General features: G+C 35.0%; 2 protein-coding genes and 1 pseudogene across 3 annotated transcripts; all 3 read right to left on the reverse strand.

The window, feature by feature from the left end:
• Positions 1-84: 84 nt before the first annotated feature.
• On the reverse strand, positions 85-1,443 carry LOC124448029 (annotated as a pseudogene).
• Positions 85-12,531, reverse strand: LOC124448026 (glutamine-rich protein 2-like). 2 transcript variants are annotated; one of them, XM_046999038.1, is made up of 19 exons: positions 11,975-12,531; positions 11,797-11,889; positions 11,660-11,714; positions 10,723-10,769; positions 9,770-9,991; positions 9,216-9,276; positions 8,917-8,993; positions 7,413-7,535; positions 6,831-6,905; positions 6,294-6,404; positions 5,864-5,957; positions 5,653-5,728; positions 5,185-5,244; positions 4,536-4,637; positions 4,310-4,402; positions 1,843-1,884; positions 1,670-1,757; positions 1,450-1,574; positions 85-701 (listed from the first exon to the last, which is right to left on the reverse strand). In XM_046999038.1, the coding sequence occupies exons 1-18, from the start codon at positions 12,401-12,403 to the stop codon at positions 1,470-1,472; spliced, it is 1,953 nt and encodes a 650-aa protein (XP_046854994.1). In that variant the 5' UTR covers positions 12,404-12,531; the 3' UTR covers positions 85-701; positions 1,450-1,469. The 2 variants fall into 2 exon arrangements, with proteins under 2 accessions (XP_046854994.1, XP_046854993.1); XM_046999037.1 differs by having other exon boundaries at positions 85-477; positions 11,797-11,907.
• Positions 12,532-12,933: 402 nt separating this feature from the next.
• Positions 12,934-26,163, reverse strand: LOC124448027 (ribosome biogenesis regulatory protein homolog). The gene is made up of 13 exons (XM_046999039.1): positions 25,869-26,163; positions 25,679-25,751; positions 25,252-25,290; positions 24,679-24,717; positions 23,459-23,509; positions 22,128-22,178; positions 20,943-21,021; positions 20,748-20,855; positions 19,872-19,918; positions 19,180-19,245; positions 19,045-19,086; positions 18,019-18,149; positions 12,934-13,140 (listed from the first exon to the last, which is right to left on the reverse strand). Exons 1-13 carry the CDS (start codon positions 26,042-26,044, stop codon positions 13,029-13,031), a joined length of 1,014 nt encoding a protein of 337 aa, XP_046854995.1. The 5' UTR covers positions 26,045-26,163; the 3' UTR covers positions 12,934-13,028.
• Between the last annotated feature and the right edge of the window lie 629 nt (positions 26,164-26,792).

Below are 26,792 nucleotides of genomic sequence, written 5' to 3' on the forward strand. Positions count from 1 at the left end.
TTGTTTACTTCTGAAATCCACTGCAAAAAAAACTTTACCACCTTATCGCCAAAACAACAATTTTCATAAATCCAGGCAAGAAAATTGCTAAAAAGAGAGGCTTATTGATTGTTGACCTGATCTGTTGATCTTTGTAAAACAGGATAAGCATTGGTTCAAGGGTATGTATGAATAATTATTTTCAAAAAAATTAATGTTAAATAGTTATATTGTTCATAAAATATACATCATTAGAATTGTCCAGCAATCATTGACAGCATTCAAAACATCTGAATCACTTCCATTATTCTAAGCTTTGCATAACCCATGAGCTCTTCATGCTTGACATTTTCTGTGTTGGCCAGGTAAATGTGATGAAATTCCTGAAAACCGATCATTCCAAATATTGCTTTAAGATAAGGCACCTGGAAATCCAATGATTTCATTGGCTCTTCGGAAAAATCATAGGATGATGACGTATCAGGAGTAATGGTCATCCTGTAACAAGACCAACAGATCCACAAACTGAGTCAGTGAATGTCAAATCGGGTTGTCACAGTCGATGTACTGCTTGAATACATATGGTACACTATAATTCTACATTGGTGAGCTGATGATTACTTTACTGGCTGATTTAAGTTGTGAAATCATGAGTTTAATGGCCTCCAATTTTTCCCTGTCGTCTGTATTTTCTTTACCGGCGTCTATCCTCAATTTGCTTTCTACGTGAGAAAGGCTGAAATTTAATAAGGTTTTGTCCCAAAGTTGAATCTCTTCCACGATGTGTTCGGGCTTAAGTTCGTTATACATCGCGAGTAAGTGTTGGGCAGTTTCACCGGTTATTGAATACCTATTTGAACCCGAACTATTAATATAGAGAACTTTACATGCGTTTTGAGAGATATCTGAAGTGCTAGATTTTGCAACATAATCTATAGTTCGCTTTCTTGAGTTCCTTATCCACGACAAAATCACTCGTTTACAGTTAAAAAATTGCATTTTCTGCCAAGTAAATGTTTTAGTTTTATGCAGATGTTAATTCACATGAGAAGCCATCTTGAAAAGTTCATGCACACATTCTTTCCAATGATTCTTACCGATTCTTTCCCGCGTCAGATTTTGCGCAACTTCAATTGGCACACCACTGATCACTATACTGCAACTTGGAATGTGGTTGCAATAATAGAAATCGTTCTATGCATATAGCGCTGAGGTAGGAACATAATCCTGTAGGTTGTACTCTAAAAGCTCACTCCCACTCTCTGAATTCAAAATCATCGCACGACTAGTGACTAATCCAAGACGACACTGTTTGCATGATTTGAAGTGTTTAAGTAAAAATCTTGCCATCGATAGAGTTGCGATTGATTAACTGGATCGCAATTTCTGTGTCTACTTCAATGCGTGTAAGTGTGAGCGAGCTTTTACAACAGAAGTAATAGTTTTCAAACTACCGTCTTCAAAACTTACATTTCATGAGTCAAATGACATTATCGGATCACAGCAGAACGCGGTCTAACGGGTGTATGAGTACGTGGGGAAGTTTGTGGATTAGATGGAGCTGTCGGTGGTCTGGGAGGACTCGGTGGAGACGTCTGGTAAAATAAGATTTTGAATTTGTCTAATAACCAAATAATCAAGTCAAAGTGATATGATGTCACAAAATGTCGTATGTCCTACACATACGTACATGTAACGTTGGTAATTGTTCGTTGTCTTTCCACGCCTCTCTTCCTTTGTATACCTGACCGTCTTGACCTTGTATCGTAGAATCATCTCTAAAAGGAAGCAATGAAAATTAGCAATAGTACATTTTGTCATCCTCTTGTTCAACACGATGGACAAATGGGAAAAAACACAAACTTTAGTGATATAACGATGCCTTCGTCTTCTTTATAGTAGTAACTGAAATGTAAAAATGAAAATGAAAGAACGCATCTGTTAGACAAGGTAATAGATTAATTATATTAGGTAAAGTAAGAAAGTGACAGATGTTAAATCAAATTGCTGTCAACAAATATAATATTTAGACCAAGATTGGCATTAAGAGATGCAACATAGGGAAAAAATTATGTTATAAGAGAAATTACATTAGGCAAAGATTATATTTAGAGAAGTTACACTGAAATAAGCGTGGAGTGCCACAGGTTCTATTATAGGGCCATTATTTTTTGCTATACATCAATGATTTCCCTCAATGCCTTTCAAGAACAAAACATCGCTTGTTTGTTGATGAAATAAACACAATTGGTACTGACGACTCATGCAATAACTCGTCGAGATGCTGCCGTGAATTCTGATTTAAAAAACCATAGAAAATGGCTAATTTCTACGAGCTTAGTCTTAAATTGGCTCAAAAACTATTTCCAATCTTCAAGGAAAAGTTAAACTAGAACACAAATGTGTTAAACGAGTGCATGAGTGCAAAACTTTTGGGGTTACACTTGAACAAAATTTGTCGTTGAAAAACAACATTGATTTGATATTTGCAAAAAAGTTACATCAGAAATTTCTGCTTTAAGGAGATTGAAGGATCTTGTTGACAGGCAAACACTTCTATCACAATGCTGTGCGGTTCACCCTTACTTCGATTACTAAAGTAAATGGTTTGAACCCGGGAGTATCGTTACATGTTTGTAAATGTAGATCGTCCAGGTTGGTATAGTCCTGAGAAGGACTGTTTTTGTTGTTGTTGACTGACGTTTCGACAACCTTAGCGGTAGTCATATTCAGAGTCAAATGAGGAGTAAACGTCAGGTTAGCCGTATTTGTTATCTGGTTCTTACGTCATTGTATTGTGTGTACAAGAAATGTGTGGGTGTCAATTGTATATTGTCATTGTGAATTAGTGTGAAGTGAAATGTTTTTAGTTGTGATGTGTGATTTAGGTGTGATGTTTTTAGTAGTTATGACACCCACACATAACTAAATAACATTGGGCCTCAGCCCTTACTAACTTGTGCACTATTAAAGGTGAGACAACTACCTAATTTTTTTTTAACTCTGAAGATGACTACAGCTAAGGTTGTCGAAACGTCAGTCAACAACAACAAAAACAGTCCTTCTCTGGACTATACCAACCTGGACGATCTACATTTACAAACATACAACTACCTATTCTTGGATTGCAACCAATATCCACGGAATTATGAAACAATGTGACCCACCTATTGGCTGGTGCCAACAATAGCATTGATAAAATGTTCTTTTGTATTTGACCACCAACATGGCTGACGTGACGTAACATGCAACCCATCTATAATCTACGGAATATTGCAAGTAGTCTTTGCCTACCACAACCACGTTCTAATAACTTGAAAAAATATTTTTTCGAAAAAATTTTATTGTCGTTTACTTAAAATATGCCTAATTTGTTAATAAGATCACATGGGAATATTTCATATCGGAAAAAGACCTAACCAGCAGAGGATCCAGCGTTCGTCAAAATAAAAAATAAATTATAGCTGCTTAATTTTGAATTCAAAGTACTTTCAGAAAAACACCATTGGTTTTGAATTTTTAAAGAATATAAGTTCACCAATACATATGCCTCTAAAGGGCTAAGAAATGTAAATATATGCCAAAATGTGCTGCAGTTATTTTGACTTACCCTAGATTCGCCACAGGACCTAACTTCATGTACACTATGTCAAGTTCCAACCAAAGTAGTATTTTTGATATGTATTTCATTGTATTTCAAAAGTATTTAATATTTATTAATTAAGTATTAAGCAATTAAGTTTTTAGTATTTTTATGTTTTTTTAAATGTACTTTTCATTTTGCTGTAAATTTTTATTTCATACGCCCCTCGTGAAAAAAACGTGAGTTGACGAGGTTAGCGTGTTTGAATAAAACTTTATCCATATTGTCTATCTTTTACATTAAGAATAGTTACGCAAATTAAAAACATTGTATTAATTGATAGAAAGATTATATTATAAAAAATTATCCCTAGACGAAGTTTATATTAAGAGAAGTTAAATTCGAAAAGATGACATAAAGAGTTGGTGCATTGGAAGAAGTATTAAGTGAATTAAGAAGATTATATTGAGAGAAATTACATACATTAGAGAACATTATATCAATAAAATTAAGTACATGGAGCAAGTAAGATACATTGGAGAAGATAAAATAAAATATTGGAGAAGATATAATAAGATAGATTGGAGAAGATAAAATAAGATAGATTGGAGAAGGTACATTGGGCAAAGGCTATATATAAAGATAACATACGTTGTGCGATGATTAGAAAAACGTTGATTGCTACACGGATTAACTGAAAATTCTTAGCAGATGAAATATACAAGATACAAACATAATATAACATACTTGACGTTCTTTCCCCCGCGTCTTGTGCTATATGTCATGGTATGTTGTCCACCGCAGGGCCGAGTGGATACATGATCGGATCCATCATAATACCTGAATTAAGAAAAATTCTAAACATGACGTAATCGCATTTACGTCGTTTTTATCATTAAATTCAATGCTTTATTATCTATTCTCAATATATCATCAATACATGGAATATTTCCACCTCGGTATCCCTACTAACCCCCTAGCATTCTGTCGCATCTGCTCTAACTCATAAGGTGCGTAGGCTCGGGATGACTTCGAGGGTGGAAATGCTGGATATTGAGGAAGAGGAATCACATTCCTACGAAAGCAAAGAATGAAGATACATGATTTTACGATGCTGTTATAGCAAACAAACCATATACAAAAGATGCTGCTTTTCAACTTTTAAAAAAATAATATTTTCATTACAAAAAATGCGCAAGGCAAGTAGTCTAGTAACTAGCTCAACCGTGTGTATAAAAACTCGCTTCCGTGAATTTGGTATTCTAAAAATAAAACCAGGAAGGATGAGTTTGTAGAGAGGTGCTGTAGTTTCGATTGGATTTAGCTAAATCCGTTAATATTGTAATATGTTAATTAAACACATTTTTGGAAGTGGACTTCAATCAGCAATTCAAATCAAAATCACTTTCGCGTAATTGCTTAGTATATCGATATGTATGGAAATTGAAACCACGTCTGCACTCCCTCTAGCCAAAACTAGAAAGAGTACACCCTCTTCTACATCCTCCCAGTACGTCCATCCCTGAAGCCCATAAGTCAGTACGATGCTCGTTTTAGTAGCATGAAAATCTCTAGCGTGGACGAAATAGTAGAATACATTATGGCAAAAACAATCAACTAACATTCCTGGCTTGATTTCAACAGGTCTTGCACAAGATATGCAGTGAAACTTCATCGCTGGTCTGAAACAAAAAACTTTTCAGTAAAAAGGAATGGAAATCAAAAACTCATCTAAAGTCAATATGTGGGTAATTACACAATGCACACCACGTTTCTTTACATACTCCAACTGGGATCACGAAGCAGGGAGAGGGGTAGCTTTGTTTCCCCGGACCAATCACTGCAACAAACTTTGGCGATCTATATACAGCCGCCCCCCATGAAAATATGCCCCGCTTTCCTTGTCTAATCTAGATTTTTCATAGATGTCTTAAGTTCAAACATTTCTTATAAAATTCAGGCAAGAAACTTCATAACCATGACCGAATGTTTACATCACTATGGTCGTCGAAAGAATAATTAATTTTAGATCATGTCAATCACAATCGGCATCCTCCAAACGGCTGTGATTCTAATAAAGTTCCACTTACTTTGTCATTCCGGCAGCAAAATCATCGCCACCAGGTAAGTCGGCGTGTTTGCATTTGTTGGCTTTAATACGTTTATCTATAAAGTATAAAAACATTATATAATTATATTCAATTGCAATTCAAGGATAAAGAAATGTAATGACATGCAAATTTTGACTAGGGGTGTTAACCGCAGAACCCCTTGCATGGGCATTAAAGAAATCATCCATACTAATATAGTCTTTCAAAGGATCTATCTCCAGTCGGTCCAACTTGCCATCGACCTCATTGTTGAATTTCGATATTGCATCTTTGAGTGCTGCCTCCTGCACGAATAACATTAAAATTGCAGGAAACAGGACAACAGGAAACACGAGTACATGGCAGGCAAGACAGCTTTATCACACAAAAAATTGGGAAGGAAGCAAGAGCACATGAGGCAAAACAGGAGTATACGGGAAAAAAACAAGAATATGTGAAGTGCAACAATTCGAAGAAAAAAACCATGAAGTACATGGAAAGAAACACAACTTCATGGGAAGAAACATGACTACATACAAAAATAAAACATGAGAACATATGCAGAAACATGGCTACATGGGGAAAAAACATGAATGGGAAAAATATCTTCTCATCGAAAAACGAAGGATTCATTATCAAACCTGTAAAGACAGTCTGTTGAGGATGTTTTGCACTGACTGCTCCAATCCTCCAACACTTGTATCAAACCTTAATCGACTGATCATGTTGTCCAGGGCGACTTTTTCTGCTTTCTGAGGATGCAAAAACATGAGGCAGTTTAGGCGTACAGTTTACACTTATCTACCTCCACACATATTACAAATGTTAATTCAAACTTAGCTACCGGCTACACATTACTAATGCTAATCTAAATTTACCACTAAACATTACTAATATTAATTCAAACTTACCCTTACACATAACTCATGACAATTTAAACTTACCCACACATTATTTAAGTTAATTTAAACTTCCACCAAACATTACAAATGTAAATTGGCACGTACAGACACAAAAAATTGTCATAAACAATTTACGCGTATGTCTCAAACAAATAACGAAACTTTTCATGGAAATTTCATTCTAGCATAATACATTTAAAATAGGGAAAGCTAAATTCACGCAAGTGAGATAAATTCACAACCGCAAGTCTTGTGTGACAGAAAAGGCTTTCTCACCGTATCCATTTCCATGGAAACTGAATCTTTATCCGCTTTCGTCTGATCCAAAGTCTCAGTGGTTGACTGCAGACTCTGAGAATAATGAAGACAATTTAGTCAGTTTTGTCATGAATTGATGTATTTACGTAAGAGATCATCCTGATACGGATACTGGTATCAGGTAAAATTTTGTCATCCAATGCTACCCGATATATTTTTCTATGATAATCAACTGCATATCATATTTTGAGTTCATTTTTTCTGCTAATTTCATTGACAATGAAATACATTGTGTTTACACTTCACAGCTTTATTGTCGTTCATTGTACGTTAGTAAAAAACCAAATTAGTGCTCAAAATGTAGAACAGTCTTCATGAAACGCTTTTAGGCGTTAGTAACACAGAAAGATTAAGACACATTGAGCTAAAATTTTATTTTAAAAAAGTTTTAATTTGTATATCAGCGCTAAACAGGAAAATGGTCTTAACTGGGCGACCAACTTCGCATAACGTTGGTTTGGGCTGCGTGACTTAAGTGACCACTGCCCTGCATAGGAGCTTCACGCTCCGGAGTCTTAAAATACATCTCATCAAACTTACGAGAATGTTTTCCTGTTTTCGATCACCATCTTCTACAAGATTTCGTACGGATATGTTTACTCTTTGCAGATTATCTTGGAATTCTTTCATACTTTGCTCCATTTCCAATAAACTACGACCATTCTGAAACATAATCATAGGTACGTAGTTGAGTATGATGTGACAAAAATGAAATGAAACTTTAGGTTTGAAATAGAGATTTGAATTTTAAGACCAAGAATTAGAAGCAATCCAGATGAGTTTTACTATAAACCACCTTTGAACAACAGATAGGCCCGACAACAGGGAGAGCATGTTGCCCTTGGTCCCCAACATCTGCAAAGACCCCAGATTTGATAAAAAGACCACAAATTAAATCAATCATAGTTGTCTTGACGTTCACACACTCCATGCAGTTGAAAATGTTTAAAAAATGACGTCACTGACAGCGAGACAAAAATTTGCTGCGGGCCACATATTTTCTCCAGGTGGCTATGGCAGTAAGAAAAGGGTTACGCCTTAATAAGTGATAGGCCTTGCCCATAAAATGGTGACTTTTTGAAGCCTATGAAAAAGGTGTTTATATTTACTTCATAATAATGAAACTTTGTTGTCTTTGAATTAACTGATTGTATCTATATTATATATATTATATATTTACCAAAGGTGGGCAACTATCATCGCTGTTACGAACACATGCCTTTATATAAAGTGATAATACGTAAAAAACAAACAAGAATTCAAATTAATCTATTGACGTTTAAATTATTTTTGAAAATAATGGCGTATGCACCAATATGAGGCATCCAGCATGGAGACAGAAAAATTTTACAAACAAGTTGAAATGTTTACGCATAATTTCCGGGATTTTTGTCGTCTTTTTTAAAAGCTAAGTATGGATTCATGTATAGAAAAATTATCTTATTTTCTTGGTGATATAATTATTATTTTGAATTCTTGTTTGTTTTTTACGTATTATAACTTTATACAAAGGCATGTGTTCGCAACAGCGATTATAGTTGCCTACCTTGGGTAAATATATAATATATATAATATAAATAAAGATGCAATAAAGTTTGAGACGCACGCTCTGTTACGATGGAATGGGGAGAGTTATCGTTTGTTTAAACCATTTATCTAGCTATAAGTGATAAACCACCTATATGATACAATCGAAAAAATGCTTTTACTTCACAATAATGAAACTTTGTTGTCTTTGAATCAACATTTTTACAACTTAATTTTTGTCAACGAAGAGATTTTATTTATAATCGAAAAAAATTCTGTTAAATGAATAGCTAATAAAAAAGGTGTTTATCTTTACGTCACAATAATGGAACTTTGTTGTCTTTGAATCAACGTTTATTTTACAGCTTAATTTTTGCCATCGAAGAGATTTTCAGTAGCTACAATCGAAAAAAATGCTGTAAAATATATAGCACTATCCAGGTCCCAGGACTCTTATCAATACGACATTTGTAGGTAAGTATATATGCATATGATCATTTCATAGTTTTTAGCAAACCTCGTCTTTCCATGTTGAAAGGCCCTCCAATTTTCCATGAAGTTTTTTCAGTTGCTTAATAAGATCATCAGGCACCTCTAAGTAACGTACACAAAAAACTGTCTTTCATATCACATTCACTTCAAATACGTGCGCATTAGATTTCAACATTCAAAACAAAATGGCCTTCATTGCGAGAGTTGGCTATTGACGAGTCCGTGAGTCTGAGCAGAAGTTTAACTAGAAGTTCGATCTGACTACTTACTCGCAATATAATTTTAAAGTAGTCTATTTTGGCCTTAACATGTAGATATGATTACCTTGAGTCTTTTTTCTAAGCGTTTCCAAATCATCCTTATCGGCTTTCGTGAGCATTTTTTCCTTTGTAAGACACACAAGAAGTTAGCCATAAAACATTGTCCAGTTCGTGTATCGTGATGGGCTAGTTCTTATGAAACATCAAGAACTGCTGTAGGTAAGTTTTTTTAAAACTTGATAGTTCAACAGAGCATGAAATAGATGAAAAATCTGTTCCACTAAAAAATTTGGTTTTTCACAATTAAAAGCGACTGATAAGCAAATCGATGACAGTTTTAGAAGCCATTGTCAAGATTTATTGAGCAAGATGACTCAAACTCAATCTATAGCAGAAATCAACAAATTAGCGAGGTTATTGGAATGTTAGATACCAACTTGCAAATTTCGTTTGCCTATTGTTTCATGAGAGTATGTCATGTGAGAGTGAAAAAATTCAGCTGTCTACCAGCAAGTTGCTTGAGAAAATAATTTGCCAGTAAACAACGGCTAACTTGTGTATATAAAACACACTGTTTTCTTCGGCCTCAATAACTAAGTGTTATTTATTGTTCCAAACCTGCAATGCTTGAATCCCATGTATTATAGCTTGATGGCCATGAATCAAATCACCAACTTCCTTTATCTTCTTTAACACCTCATTACTTGGTAATACTTCAAGCTGTCGACTTGCCTCTTCTATGCTTCCATTTTTTAAGGCGTACTCATAATCAGCCCACTTCATATATTCATCAAGATCTTTCTTTGTTGCCAGGGATCTAATTCTGTTTTGAAGATTTTCCTCGAACAAATAAATTTACCAGGTTTGTCAAACAAAGCATAAAAAACTATTTGTTGAGTTGTGCAAATATTTGAATCTTCAACATGAAACAACAAACACTTATTCAAGATTTCAGGTTTGGACTTCAGACAGGGGGCAAATTGCAAGCTTAAATTTTAATTTCTAACGTTAAAAGTGTATAAAATAGATTCACTTGTTCTTTTTGCAATAAAACGTTTTCGGGTCAGCTGTAGCTAGGAAGGGCATTTGGCCTACCACGCTCTTTTGATGGATGCACTGAAACAAAACTGCCCCCACTTCTTGGGCCCTTTAGGTGTTTTTCGTAATTGATATTTCAAATGTCTCGTTGCTCATTGCTGACAATTAATATATTGCTCACTTGAAGTGAGAATGTATATTTCATAACATGTCTGTTATGTTGTTATTAAATTATTCCACAAGTGATTAAAATAGCATTTATTACAATTTCACTGGAGATGGGTATTTCCAGACCTTCTGCTGCATAGCTCATGCTTCACATGCCCTATATAAGTTAATTAAGCAATGGCCTCCCAGTATAAAACAATGGTGTAAAATCCTTAAAATATCACTTGACCATAACAAACATAACTAAAGCAACCAGGAAAAAGTAATCAAGATAACAGAAAAAAGGTCACTTGGTAGTATGCAATGCCCCTGGTTCTGCTTTTGGGTGAGATATATACTCTTTTTTTACTATTAAAAAAACTTACAATCTCATCTTTGACATTTTTCAATTTTTCAACATCTTCATGGTTGTCTAAATATATGAATAATGCATGAGATAAAATCACACAAATTTTAACAATTCTTAATGAGCAAACCTTGAAAAGTGTCGGCATTGACCAAATTAAACATGCAATGGGTAGACAAAAAAGTAGCCCCAAAAAGAAAATCATCAATAAATATTTAAGCTCAAAGCTCTCCAAATTTGAGAAAAACATAGCAAACAGAGATGAAAATAAAAAATACTGTTGAAGAGTAAATGAAACAAAAATCCTATGTTACTGATCATCGACAATAATTTTAAAGACACAATGAAAAGAAAATTAAATTTTAAAATCTTGAAGTAAATATGTAAATTTAAGACAAGGGCTACCTATTTTTGTCTACCAATTGTTAGTTTAGAAAATTAATTGCAAGGTATGATCACAATTCCCATTTCAAAATTTCCTCAGATGGAAAATTCCTTCACCTTAAATGGTGAAATCAATAGAGACTTTACAATTTATAACTGCAATGTTGAGTTCAATACCAATGTACCCACAGCCATTATAGTTGTATGTCTGATAGTATCAACCTAGCTCCAGCCCCACCCTTCAGATGGTTGGATGGACACAACATGGGGGTTGGGGAATTGTTGCGGAATGATAGGTAAATAGGTGAACATATTGAGAATATAAATCATCCACTAAAAAATATACAAACCATCCCATAAAAAATATATGCCGTAAAAATATTAAGCATAAAATTGGCTTAAAATAGTAAGATTAATTTGTTTTATGTTTCATTTAATTATCATCTTATTTTGATTTAAGTAATTCTAATAATTATCAAACATAAAACAAACTGTATTAAATGAATGTAAAATTATCGAGGTAAAATGAGATAACAAAAAAATAAAAAATAGTCAGAAATCTGAACACGTACCCGATTGTTCCAATTTCTTCAATCTCTCTTTCACTAGTTTGTTGTCAATTTCGATCTAAGAACAAAAAACGAATTGAATACAACACAAACCAATAGCTTCCATTCTCTTGCTTTAGCAACCAACGTTATTCACTCACATTTGTTACAATTTTCTTTAAATCGGACAGTTCCTTTTTAAAATCTTTGATCTCATCCAGTTCGGAAACAGCTTTCTCCAGTAAATCGGAAAACTGAATACAAGTTGTAAACTACTCGGTAAACTTATCTCCTTGCCAGCATATAGAAACCCTGAATTCGTTAATCGAGACAACTTACCTTTCCAATGGCCTCTTCTGTGGCGGATAATCTTCGGTTAATATTAATAAATTGCCAAATATTACCAACAGACATTTTCGTATCTTTTTCCCTGACAATTTTTATGATATCGACGTTGCTTGGCAATTGTTCGAGGATCTTCAGTTTATTTTCCAAACTGTTCACTTTATTTTCCAGAAAAGTTAAATTTTTATCGTATACTCGACTATGAACACCGACCCGACCATTACCTACGACTGTAAAACTGTTAGACCCATTGAATTGGGTTGTGTTTTGCACATTGATGAGCTTGTTCCCAAGTCCTAGGGACTTAATAATCTCGGCAATTACAACATGCAATGCGTTAAAGTTAACAGCCCCAACTTCAGGCGAGCGTAGAGCTAAGTTAAGCAGTTTTTCCAATTCAATTTCACTTGACACGCTGTCCATAACCCTTCGTACTAGTAAGTCTAAGTTTATATGAAATTTGAGTGTATAATCTACTACCTTGTGAATGTGTTGTCGTTAGCAACGACAAACACTTTCAACACGCTCCAGTTGTTAATCACATGAAATATTAACTCGTAACTCCGAGCGTGGCAACGGTGATTTATTTAATGTCGCATTTTAATTTATTGACGTATTTAATGTCGCAAATTAAAATGTTATTAAGGTTCTAGAGTTCCTAAACAGTAAATGACACTTTCAAAAAATTTCCACTTTTTACAATGTCTATTACATTTTGCTTGATCAAAATATTCTTCCCTCTCTCAAGTGTGAAAACCTGTTCATTAATATTCGCATCATTATTTTAGGATTTTAGAATCAATTTCATGGCACGCTGCTCACTGACTTAAATTGTTTATTCAACACTTAAAAGTGAATGATAGTCAAAAATCCCGGTACCAGGTAACTTTGAGGAAATCCGAATACGTTTTATTGTTGAATACATTTCCGCTTTTCTCCTGCACGAAAAAGAATAGAGGTTCACCAACTTTAATTCGACATTCGACATTGAAACTGTTTTATTTATCATTATAAACTGAATAAAAACGTTTCAATTTTTCGTCACATTCTACTTCTGTTTTTTACGCTTTCTTCCATTTACATTAGCAGATTTTTTCATCTTATTCGTCTTCCTGCCTTTTACTCTCTTTTCACCTTGAGATTTCTTTTCCTCTGAAGACCTTTAATGATAAATGATTACATGATGTCATATCAATGAGTTCGTTCATTGAACAGAATATGGTATTGTACATAAATAGAAGGCAACCTTGTAAACACAAACTAAGATATTTGTTTTTGATAAGCTACTTTTTACATCCAGACACGCAGTTCAGCAAACAGTCACAACAAATTCCGTTCGCCCACGTTAAACTGTTAAAAAAACCTTTGACGAAAAGTGCATAGGTAACTTTGCGATTGTTTGTATTTGTTATTGACTTCAGGGATGTCATTGAGGCTCTAGAACACACAGGAGAAGATTTTATCGAAGAAGCACAAGAAGACCAATCGGAGACAATGAGTATCGTAAAAATAGATAGCTCTATTCTTTAATCACCTACCTCACACATCTGTTAGACTTAGTGAGGGAATTGCATCTAGTAAAGGGGAATCCTCGGGTACAGCTAGATCTAAGGGGAAAGGAAGAGGAAAAGGCAAGCATAAGGCAACCTGTGTACCTGCTTTAGGTAGGGCTCAACAAAATACAGGCAGTGCATCTCAACTAAACTTACGATTTGATCCAGTTCACACTATTTATAGTGACCCAGACACCAACTATCCACTTCCACATTTTACACCCTCACGACACCCACCCGGCATTCACTACTAGCAGTGTTTCCTTCGGTCAATGAATAGTAAACTAGAGTTTTTCCTCCTCTTTTCCACTAAGAAAATGCTACAACAGATATGTACACATACTTATGCATATGCAGACATATGTGCCAGTCAAGGTCAGAAATTGTACTATATGGATAAGAATGGAGCTTGGTTCGGTGTCACCATCAACAACCTTGAGCATGTTATAGCATTGCAGATATATATGGGCCTTGTATCATGGACTGTGGGCAAGAAAGATGTTGTCATCTGATAGAGTTAATGCTATTATGGCCTGTTTACACATTGTAGATACACTAAGTGAGGACCAGAGTCATAGGTTAAGCAAGGTTGATAAATTTTTGCAGAAACGTTCAAAAGGTCGTTGTCAAGATTTGTACCAACCATCACAAAACCTGGCAGATGATGAGCGCATGATAAAATTTAAGCGTAGGTCAGGCATAAGGCAATACATGAAAGACAAGCCAGCTAAGTTTGGAATTACGTTATAGGTCATTGCGGATAGTCAGAATGGGTATGCTTTAGACTTTGAGATTTACATAGGTAAAAAAGCTGCCGATTCTTCTTCACATGTGTTGGGGTATGATATAGTTAAAAAATTAGTGGCACCATATTTTCATCAGGGCTATCACATATTTTTTTTGACAATTTTTACAGCTCCCCTAGATTAGCACATGATCTGTTTGAGCTTGGTTGCCCCACGTCAGGCAAATGTTAGGTTAGGATTACCTAAGCTTTACAGAACATTAAGGAATTTCAGAAATCTAAGCGAGGAGCCATTAGGTGGAGACGTGGATAAATGATCATCGCACTTCAATGACATGATAATAAGGTAGTTTCCCTTCTCACCACCATATACAATGCCAATGAACTAGTTATAGCAACTAGGCGAAAGGCCAGAAATAGGGATTTTAGGAAGGCAGAGGTCCCCCCAACCTGTAGTTATAGATAGGTATAATAAGAACATGAGTGAGGTAGATAGGTTTGATCAACTGTTGTCTTCCTATAATTTATTACGAAAAACCTATAAATGTTGGAAGACTGTGTACTTCCACCTAGTTGACATTGCTGTAGTAAATGCTTTTATTTTGTTTCAGTGCAATCAGTAGGAAGTAGAAGGGGAAGTCTTGAAGCGTCCGGGTAAGTATGGGTGGCGGCAATTAAGAAAAAAATTAGTAAGGCATGATTGCTTTCATTATGATCATGAACCAGCAGACAGCAGTGGCTAAGCAAGGGACAAAAAACCAATGTGCTGTCTGTTATATGTTAGGTCAGAAAAAGGCGAAGATTTATTGTGCTGCTCCGCAGTGTAGTAAGTTCAGGCATGGTCCACATCTGAAGTATGACAGCTTCAAAATTTATCAGAGCTCACAGTTTGATCAATATAGATAAGTTAGTACTTTCTTTTGTTTATGCTAAAAGTGAAAAATACAAGAACTAGGTTCCTATTAGTTAGGTTATAATTTAGCTTAGGTTAGGTTAGGTTAGGTCAGAAACATCAATGTTTGATGCTTTCATCATCAATTTTTTAAACATCCAGGGGAAAAACACAGACTTTTGTTGAAGATATTGCATGCTGAAATTGGTTTACATTCTTATTTTAATCATTTTATCGTGTGTTAAATGCTTTATTGAGAAAAGAATAATTAAAAAATCCTGCTATGCATCTATTTTGTGTGATATTTTTTTTGTCTTTTTCCTGGTGGTCATCAGAGAGTATAAGTAATGATCTTGTGGTACTAAAGTTCCACTGAATTCTCAAGAGAAAAAAAGTGCGCGATACTTTTGTAGGATGGTGGTATTGTACTGAATTTTATTGTTTTAGTTTTTTCTTGTTTTCAGTTGAATATCAGTGTCAGAAAAATGGGATAGATTATGGTGAATGAATAATTTAATGTAAATTTATCAAGCACTTTCTTTGCGCAAATATTGATGTAGCTTGCTTATAATAGTTTTGAGAAAAAAATTTAGAATCTAGTGAAAGTAGAAACACTGGTCTACCCAAAGATGTCTTTAGTTTTGAGATAATTCATGTATTTTTCGAGATATGTGCGATTAGACAACATGCACTAGAATTAGGAAGAAGAATCTTGATAATGTTCCATAATTACATTAATTTTACTCGCAGAAGGCTGAAATTTCGGAAAACTTATAAAAATAAAGTACATTTTATTGTGTGATACTCGGATTTTTGATAGCTTGAGCTTGAACTGCGACCTCTGGTGAACTTTATTAATGTTTACAAAATTTTATGACATTTTCCTCCACGTCCATTTCCGCCTAATTTGTTTGTGTTCGCTAAAAAGAATTGTTTGCGGTGAAATTGATAAAAGAAAGATAATTCTCTTATCTATCTTTTGATGCAATCTTTTCAACAATAAGTAAAGTACGTATTTCGTAAGATATTGCCGGTTAAATAAACTTGTCGTGATTTGCCCGAAAATGTTGAATAGCATCCGCCGTCGCAAAGAATATAAATATAGGTTTGATAAAAAATATGGACTTGTATTTTACTGAAATACGAGAATCTTAATCATCACATACAATTACGAATGTAGCAGTTGGTTTCCCAAACATAAAAATTGAACGTTAATGCCAGACAATTTAAGGCATAAAAAATCCCATCATGCCTTGCCATCCTCTTTTTATGAACAACAAATTGTTTAGGCAATGGCTCAAGTTTTAGTTCGGGACTTTCTGTAAACTTTTCAAAAAACGGGCGTCCTCATTACAGATATATTGTAGTGTAATTAAAACACAAAATGTTATATTGTTAGATAAATAGCAATATAATTTGACTTTAATAATCATGCTTTTACATGTTTGTAAATGTAGATCGTCCAGGTTGGTATAGTCCTCAGAAGGACTGTTTTTGTTGTTGTTGACTGACGTTTCGACAACCTTAGCGGTAGTCATCTTCAGAGTCAAATGAGGAGTAAACATCAGTTTAGCCGTATTTGTTATCTGGTTCCTACGTCATTGTATTGTGTGTACAGGAAATGTGTGAATGTGTCAATTGTGTATTGTCATTGTGAATTAGTGTGAAGTGTAATGTTTTTAGTTGATGGTTTGTTTGTGAATTATTCGTTTGTAAGGTGCCGGTAATTGCTGTGATCTGTTCAGGGGTGTTTGTTCCAAGTTGGTATACCAACTTTCTAATGTAAGCCGTTGTCTATAGTCAGTACTGTAAGTAATGCATTTTGCCGAGTCCCAATTAATGTTGTGCTTTGTGATTCGGTGTGATGTTCGGCAATGTGATTAGTCTTGTATTGTTTCTTAGTAGCTCGTTTGTGTTCAGTAAATATTATGTTTAAGTTCCTGCCAGTTTCCTCGATATAGGAGGCGTGGCAGTTGGAGCAGTTTATTTTGTAAACTGCACCTTGTCGTTCGTTGGGTTGTTCTTTGTCCTTTATGTTCGTTAGTACTTGTCGTAACGTTGTGATTGGTTTATGTGCGACACGTATGTTGTGTGGTCGTAAGATACGCGAGATAGTCTCAGACATACCTCTGATGTAAGGTATCGTTGCTGTTGTCACTGAGTTGTTCATTTCGTTGGGTTCGTTGGGTTTGTAAGTGTTGCATTTGATAAAGTGAGAGTTATAGTTGTTTTTGTGAAAAAAAACGTTTGAGACAGTTGTTTTCATTGTGTAGCGTCCGGTGAATCACATATGATTTGTGCACGTCTTGTTAGTGTTCTGATTGTGGTGGCTTTGTGTGATGTAGGGTTGTAAGATGATTGGTCTAGTAGTCGGTCAGTGTGTGTTGGTTTACGATAAACTCTTGTTCGTAGTTTTTGATTGTCATGTTTTACCAAACAGTCGAGAAAAGGAAGAGTTCCGTTTTCTTCGACATCTTTGGTAAATTGTACGTGACTGTTCTGTTTGTTGATGTGAGTGTGAAAGTCATCAATTTCGTCTGCATGTAGTGCTGTGATTGTGTCATCTACGTAGCGGAACCAAAAAGCTAGTGCATGTTTGTAAGTCGTGAGCGCCCGTTCCTCTATGTGAGCGCCCGTACTTCATTTGACTCTGAAGATGACTACCGCTAAGGTTGTCGAAACGTCAGTCAACAACAACAACAAAAACAGTCCTTCTCAGGACTATACCAACCTGGACGATCTACATTTACAAACATGTAACGATACTCCCGGGTTCAAAAAATTTACTTTAATCATGTTTTTAGTCACTGATTAGGAACAACTTATTTAAAGACATTTATTTACTTACTTCTTTTGTTGAGCATTCAATAATTGATTAGTTGCTTTTTTCACGTCCAGAATTGGTTTCTGCCCGATTTTACCCAACAAATCCAAATTTCTTTCCCTTTCTGCTTTAAGGTCGCCGACAATCGTTTCGAACTATAGTGAACAAGGCAAATTTTTCAATCTGGTTGAAACTTCATCGAAGTAGACATTGATTTAGACGAAACATCTTCAGTTACATTGACCATCATATGAAAGTAAACATTTTTTAGTTAATCATTTCTAACAGAAATGTCAGCCGATCCGTTTGTTGCAACACAATAAAGTATTATCATTTGCGTTTGACTGGTAAATGTCTTAAATTTTTTGGTTTGTTCACGTTTTAAACGTCACATTTGTCAAACAAAACATCGGGTTTCAACTGGTGAATGTCACGTTTGTACAAATCGCAGATTTCTAAGTTTGTAATAGCTCTTTCTTATGTTATATGGTCAGTTATCAAACTTTGCAAATCACCTGAAGTACACACATGTAATTTTCAGTTGCTACAGCATTTTATCAATGTAAAATCGTATAAACATGTTAATCACATGACCAAACCTATTCAAATTGTTCCTCAAACGTTAAACCTTCCTGAGCAAACGTTACGTTACTTAGTTGAAATCCGACGTTTCGCGAGACAAACATGACGTTTGAAACGTGAACAAACGCGAAAAATTCGGGACAGTTACCAGTTGAACGCGAATGCAAATAATTGTATACAATGCTTTATAATTTCCAACAGTCAATAACATTGTTACTTTTTGAATACTTAATGAACGCGACCCACGCTCTAACCCCATCGTTAACCTTTAACAATTCCAATAAATTTAAGATAACAAAAACAACTATTGGATCGGGTAGAAACACCAATTTAAGATTGATGTAAAAAAAGAAAGCAGAGCAAACAGCATGCTTTTCATGCAAAGTTCACGTTTAACGACGAACTGATATGAGCGTTGAAAAGATGCTTTTTACGGCAGTAGAATAAAGACTCAAGTAAAACTCAAACCTTTCTCTTCGTTCCACTTGTCTTTGGTGACTTCTCGTTTTTCTATTAGATTTATCATAAAGTTGAAGTTCTCCCGTTTAAATTGAAAAACTGTCATGAAGAGGTACATAAAAAATCAACAATGACTTCACATACCAAGGACGGAGTAAACTTTCCCAATGATGCTGTAGAAAGCCGAGCAGCGTTGATAGAAGCTTTTATCTGAGAAAGAAAAACAATATCGTTCAAATTCATCCTTCGCCCACCCACCCTCCACGAACACTTCACATTATGTAAATTACTCGTTCATCAACAGCGCAAAAGCAATGGACCTACAAGGAACGTAAGAGGAGTGAGGGGAGATGTGCATGATGATGACTTATGTACACCACTAATCTTGCATCGGTATGGAAAATAATGAATTCAATTTTGCTCTGTTTTGTTTCGATACTTATAAATATACAATTTTATACATACATGTTAATGTTATTATGCAGTTGCAAAATGTTTTTCAGAATCATACTCGTGAATATAGAATTCAAGAAAGACTTACGCCTGTGTTGTCATGAAATCAATCAGAAAAGACTGTATTCCTAAATCTCACTAGGGCACTCGCTGAGTAGGACTTCAAAATTACACCCGAAACAATAACCGAAAACTGCATTTTCACTTCACTGATTGTTTCATTTGAAATACGTATATTAGCGCACTTCTTGATATCCTCATTGATTACTGGGAGATCGATTTCTGAGTTATATACAACGAGTATGAATGAGAATATGTGTGTTAAATTTTCAAATTGGCTAATGAACCAAACGATAGTGAGTTATGGTATGTTTCAAACCAACCTGGCTTCGCGACGGTTTCTCTGAAGGCGTTAAACCTGAAATTGATTCTAAACGAATAAAAAAATTTGCAAATTACTAAATGATGCTGAAATTTACATAGCATGACCAAACTTGCCCACGCGTTCAACCATGGCTTCTACACCGATAATAGAGAGATTTAGAAAACACGACGTATCGTCTAAGTCGCCGTCAAAATGGCGTAGATATGGCGTGGACCCAACCATATATGGCAATATCACGCCATTTTTACGCAATTTTCACGACGTCTTAAGGTATGTACACACTGGAAGCTGTAAGTGGCGCTGAAACCGTATGCTGTAACATGTCCAATTTAACCTTCTATATTTGATATTATGTCGTACACACTAAGTGCAATGCCGTAACGCTGCACTCAGTGTTTACGACATAATAGAAAATATAGAAGGCTAAATTGGACGAGTAACGGCATATTGTTTCAGCACCGCTTCTAGCTTTCAGTGTGAACGGACCTTTAGACGATGCGCCGTGTTTGCTTAATCTCTCTACTAAATACACTGATGCGGCGCAGTAGTATCACTAGACAGAAGATTTAGTGAAGCTATATTTAAAATCAGAATTATTACCGATGTCGAAAATAATATATTTTCCTAATGCACAGTGAGCATAGTACATTTACAGAGACACATGGACAAATCAACGTTCATCTGACAGAAGGGGAGCAGATTTTGCAAGGAGGTGTGCTGACGAGGTCTTATTGAACAATTTTCAAGCCTATAATAGTATCATATCTACAGGAGGGTGAAAGACTTTTTTTGGGGGGGGGGTGCCTAAAAAAACCACCCTTGGATAACAAAAGTATTACATCGGTTGGGCTACACATCTCACGTAATGTCTTACTGTTAAATTCCTGAGAACGACTCATGTTTTTCAGACATTGATATTTGTTCTTCGCCACTCGTTCTTTTTTGTCTTTTTCACGTTTTAAAAACTGGTCTTCATAAGGGTCTACAAAATACAAACAAGAAATTACCAATTCTACATATAACTGTAGTGCAAATCTTGCGCCTGGTTATTTCAAGGATAAGTATTTACTTGCATTGGCAGGCACTTCTATTAGCCATTCTTTTGTGTCATCTTTTGCACGTTTAAATCCCCAGCGTGGCTGCCATGACTATGTTAAATTGTAATATTGAAGTTAAAAATGATCAAAATGAATGATTTCAATGTTTTTAGTGGCGTTAAGAGCAAGGCCTCCTGTAGTAAAAACTTCCAATTTTTTTGACAGAACCATTGAACTGAATATTATCTAAAGCTAGATTTCCACTTGCGAATTTTTTCACGCGAAGCGCTAATTTTCGAGGTGAAAAATTTCGTGCGAATGGATACATGATTTCCACTAGCAATAATAAGCCGCGAAATACAAAAAACATTCATAGAAAGCGGCTGAACCGGCACATAAACGACAGTTTAGTATTTACGACCAGGAATATGTTTCCATAAGCATGGTTTGTTTCGTATTTCGTCTAAGAAAATTCCTTATTCAAAATAGTTGGGTTTTTTGTAGAGTAGAGTCACTAATAACTCCTCACAATCCGACATTTTGAAAACTGAATATAGTTGATGGACATCACAAATCAGAAACACTGAAAACTGACTGGCTGGCGAATTTTTTCGTAGTAAAAAAGTAGACATCAATCGAACAACTCAAACTTTCGTCGTTGCGAACAGTTTATGCGAATTTATCGCTGTGTATATGCGACGTTGTTGAACAACCGCGCATGCCTAAATTACTAAATTATCGCTTTGCGCGAAAAAATTCGCAAGTAGAAATCCGGCTTAACACTACTCTTTGATTTAAGCATGGAAAAATTGCGATGGCTGAATTGCTGGCTTTAAATTTTGGGAGGAGTAAGCCTTTCAGTTATATTCAGTTAAACGAACTGAACACAAAACAATAGCATGAAATCAAGGCTGAAAATGAAGTCATTGACGTTGCTGTTTTCATGGCCGAAAAACAAATTTGGTAAGTGTCTATTGGTGAGAACTAAGGAGAATAACCAGCGACTAGAGGTGTAACGAGTGAATTAGCTTGTACGTAAATGTTTGTAAAAATCATTATTCATGCCTTAAGAAATGTAGTCTTTTTACATTAACTGAGCAGCGAAATATTTACATAGCAAGACCGAAATATTTACACATTGAAACAAACGCCACATAAAGAGAGTAACCAGAAAATAAAATTCTTTTACACACAAACAACACACACAATCATCTTACTTTGGTGGTCTCATCCCAAAGCATCCTTCCGCGTTTCTGTTTTCGAATTCCCTAGAAAAAAATCTGTCTAAACTAGGTGTAACAAATTATCGTTGAGCAACCTTTGCATTTAGACTACGTTAACACTGCTCCGGATTGGTCTGAAAACGGCGCAAAAAAGCAACAGAATCGAGTTACTTTTAAACTACGCCGGAGTGGAATTGTTTAAAAACGTCACTTTTTGGAGAAATACGACCACACTTTCCAAACGTGGTCAAACAAAAACGAGCGCTACGCAACGTTGGGTAAAAAGCTAACCGTTAATATTTCGCCACACTTTAGATACCAATTCTCTTCGATTCGTCCCAAATTTTGGCGCATTATTGAGAATGGTGAACATTTTATGTTTTGGAAAGCTTTTCATGAAAAATTCCGTAACAATTTTTACAAATCAATGTTTTTTTATGATTTATGGCTAGATTTATAAACATCTAGCAATGTGTAGACGAGAAACGGCGCGATTCTTTACAAAAAACTAACAAATTTTGACAGCAAGATACATTATTTGAAAACACGCGCAAAACTGTAGAGAAATTTAAACGGATCACGGTATAAACGCAATCAAATTCTTCAGTCACTTTTTTGCCCGGAGTAGGGAAAACGTAGTCTAAGAGACACGACAAACGTTAATAATCGACATAATTAAAGCAGATAATGAGATCAGTGAATTTGTACGTAAAACGTGAGTTGTTTATGTTCACACAAGCATTTAATAATCTATTTTGAAAGGGTAAATGTAAAAACCACATTTTAAAACTAGCGTAATACTAAACGGTAACGTTTTTATTATTAGTAACACAAAAGTTCATCAGCATAATATAAAATGAAATATACTGAGATAAAACAAACACAACCTAGCCTACAAACTCAAGATATGAGATGTAAAAAAACAAGACGCATTACTCAATTAATGATATTTCAACAATAGAGTAATGACAAAGCTAGTGAAGAAGCTAATGATGTTGATACTGGAGAAGCTACTATAGAAGAAGCAAGTGAAAAGGCAAGTGGAGATGATATTGGAGACTGTAGAGGAAAAAGGAATGAAAAAGCCAGTGGAGAATCAAGTAGAAAAGCTAGTGGAGAAGCATGTGAAGAAGCCAAACGAGAAACTAAAGGAAATACTGATGTAGAAGCCAATGGAGAACGTAGTCAAGAAACTGGTCAAGAAGGTCGTGGAGAAGCTGGTTGAAATGCTTGTGTAGAAGCTAGTGAACATTCAAGCGGACTGTAAGAAATACTGGATTTATCTTTCAGACTATCCCCCACTGTGCTTCTACATCCTACAATACCTTTTTTTTTGCAAATTCTTGCCATTTTGTCAGTGGTTTTAGTTTGGGAATCTGTGAAATAGAAGTATTCAAATTTCAAGATTACATTAACAAAGTGGAAAATTTCAATGAAGTTAATACATTTAGGCAGTGACGTAGCTAGACAAAAACAACTGGTCGTGCTATAGCGATAACAAAAATGAAGTTCCACTACCGTTGGTGGCAACATAAGTTATCTGTGCCGCCGGTTATGTACGCTTCAATGTGCGACTTTGATATTTCATGCTTTTGGCAATCACCCAGTAAATAATGCATGTTAACATAATCAATTTGAGTCAATGTAGTGGACTTTGAACGAAACAGTAAATAAAGAAAACAAAATAACCGCCATTTCTCCACACTAGTGCACAACCAATCTTTCCTTTCGCACCAAGACTGTCGGAACCCTTTATCTCTCGTTTTCAGTGTGAGCGTAGGGCCGTGTCATACAAACAAAATATTTCTACTGCATAGCGTTGCGTGAACTGACAATACTTTGTAAAAGCTCAGAAACGATATCTCTGACTCTTTGAGCTTCAGACGAAACGTTTTTACTGTTCTTTACTAATTTCTATGTTCACGCACAAAAATAAATTCAATAACACAGTAAAACGATAAATAATTCGACAATATTTGAAATACTCGTGCGAATAAAGTTGGGCAACGACCAAAGGAAAATATTCCGCGAATGAGCATGCGTACGACTCAATGCAGCCTTATATATTATTAGTAATTTATGTTTTGGTCGTTCCCGCCTGATCAGAGCACGACCAAACTAAGGTTGACTATATCCCTTTAAGAGGCTGTGAGGTTTTCTAGCCAATCAGCGCTTAGAAATATATAATTTGGTCGTGCTGGCCTAACTAGAGCATGACCAAAAACGGGCGAATGTCGTTCCATGTGCTTTTAGGCAATGACTAGGGCAGATGTCGGGGTGAAATAAGTAATATGAAGTATTTCAAGATACAAATGAAGCATTAGATATAGATTTTGTTTTTCACTACTATCTGTTAACATTATAAACAAATATTGAAATTTTAGTGGGTTAAAAAGTTTAAAAAGTTTAGAAAATATTAAAAAAATGTTTAGGTTTAAGTAGTTAGAAAAAATGTTTAGGTTTAAGTAGTTAGAAAAAATGTTTAAAAAATGTTTGGTCTGGCTCAGCACAACCTCTAGCTATGCCACTGCATTTAGGAACAAACCTGCTTTTCTCGTGGAAGAACAGTTGTTGCTTCTGGAAGCTGAAACATTTAATGTGGTAAGTAAGGCACTGAAAAAAAGATATGTACATGCAGTCTCCAAGTTTTTACTATTTAAATTTGGAGAAGCAAATTCTGGTTTAGAAGACGTTCTTAACTATTGACATAAGCAAAAATGCTACAAAATATTATACATATTTACAAATTCTGCAGACAAATTCTTGAAAACTAACATCCAAATGGCTAAAAAGTTACTTACGCAGAATTTTTTGTTCAATTTTGACAACAGTCTGTTTGTACTCACTGTGAAAAATTCTATGAATCAGAGCTTATGTATACTGCATAGTAAGTTATCATAATTAGGGATGCGCATGATGCAAAACAATACATGGCATCACAACTATATAATTTATATCCCTATAGGCACTTGCTGAATCCAAAGTATGATGAAATCATGAATTTTTTTATTCAGAAAATTTTTATGGCAATTTAAGAATGGAAAAACTACGTAGGAAGCATTCTCATTTTAAAAATACAACTTTTAAGAAAACCATAAGCAACAAGTTTTCTACTAACCTGTACCAAAACAACATTTTCACACTTTTCAACTGGCAGCTGGAAAAGTAAGAACACTGACTATATCTAGAACTACATATAAAACTGACAAAATAGACAAAAAATGAATTTAAACTTTGCAATATCACACTCACTGGCATAGCCAGCCCGTAAATTTGGCCTATCTATGCCAACTATTGTGTGTTTACTCATTGGAAAACAACAGATTTCTAAAGAAATAATGCTGTGAAAATTGCACAGCAGGAGAAAACTGTGAAGGCTGGCTACACTACTTATTATAACACAGAGCATAATTACATAAAAAAGTTTAAAATTAAATGTGACAATTTAAAAACCTTTGGTGGAGATAGAATTGAACCTTACAAAAGAGTATGTCAACCATGGACCTATGCCCATGGGCTTCGCCAAAAAATATGAATTTTCAAACCTTCCAGATGCAATTCAAAAGAAATTGCGTGTTGTCACGAGCAATGTCACGTAGAATTTCATCTTTCTTCTTTCTACGTTCAGTAATAAATACAATAAAAAGTTTATAAGGAAAGACTGCACTACGAGATGGGGTCTTGGCTATAAATGTCAGAATAAATCAATAGGATTGTAAAGAAGGAAAAACTCACTTGGAGCTACTTTTTTCCACAATATTTATGTCGGTTAATAAAAGGTTTCTAACATCAAATTGGGGTTCGATCAATTTATTTACTTCTGTTGATTTAAATTTCTGTTCATCTTTTGTTTCTGCGGCCGAGATTATGTCCTCTATATTCACAATTGGTGTTTCATTGTCAGTCGCCATGATGAAGTGACCGCGTGACCGTGAGTGGAAATAAAAGACTGGTTCGAGAATGGAGTCATCGCATTCGACTTGTAAAAAGTTTATCTGATATACCAATTGTTCGTAATTTCGTGCTTAAAAAATCTTTCACTCTCACTAAAGACTCAAATTGGTCCACAATTAACAACTTAAATTATAGAATTAATAGGAATGTATTTTTGCTTACCTTGCGCACATAAAATAATTAAATAAATATCTTTAGGGTGAACCATTGATTACTCTCAGTTTCTTATTGAAGTTTTCCAAAATCCCAACCAAGTGAACCAAGTCAATGGCGTTCACTGCATGTGAGAACGTTTTTCTACTGAGTGTTTATCGCACAAATTGAATAATTTTGTCTTTTTCAAATCATTTTGTGTGTTTTTCTTCGTATGACTCATGTCTTAGGTTTCAGGTTGATGGACTATGTTACTATGTTTTCTCCTTTATTTTTTGAAATTGTCAGCTGGAAAAGGATCTTATCGTAAAGCATTGTTGAGTATGTGCAATTAAATATGAGTTGCTCGTATTACCTGTACAAGGTAATTTGCGTGTCAATGGGGAGAGAAAGTTCGTTTTTATCTCGAGTAAACCTCTACTACGGATTTTTACCAAAAAATATTCCTAAAAGTCACTTCTCAGGAAAGTTTTTCTCATGAAATACTGCTAGAAGTCTTGCAGCAGGGTAAGATAACACCCATTATGAATGTTAAAGAAGGCTGTGCTGATA

The sequence above is a fragment of the Xenia sp. Carnegie-2017 genome, unplaced genomic scaffold, assembly GCF_021976095.1.
Source record: "Xenia sp. Carnegie-2017 unplaced genomic scaffold, XeniaSp_v1 HiC_scaffold_23, whole genome shotgun sequence".
Lineage (NCBI taxonomy): Eukaryota > Metazoa > Cnidaria > Anthozoa > Malacalcyonacea > Xeniidae > Xenia > Xenia sp. Carnegie-2017.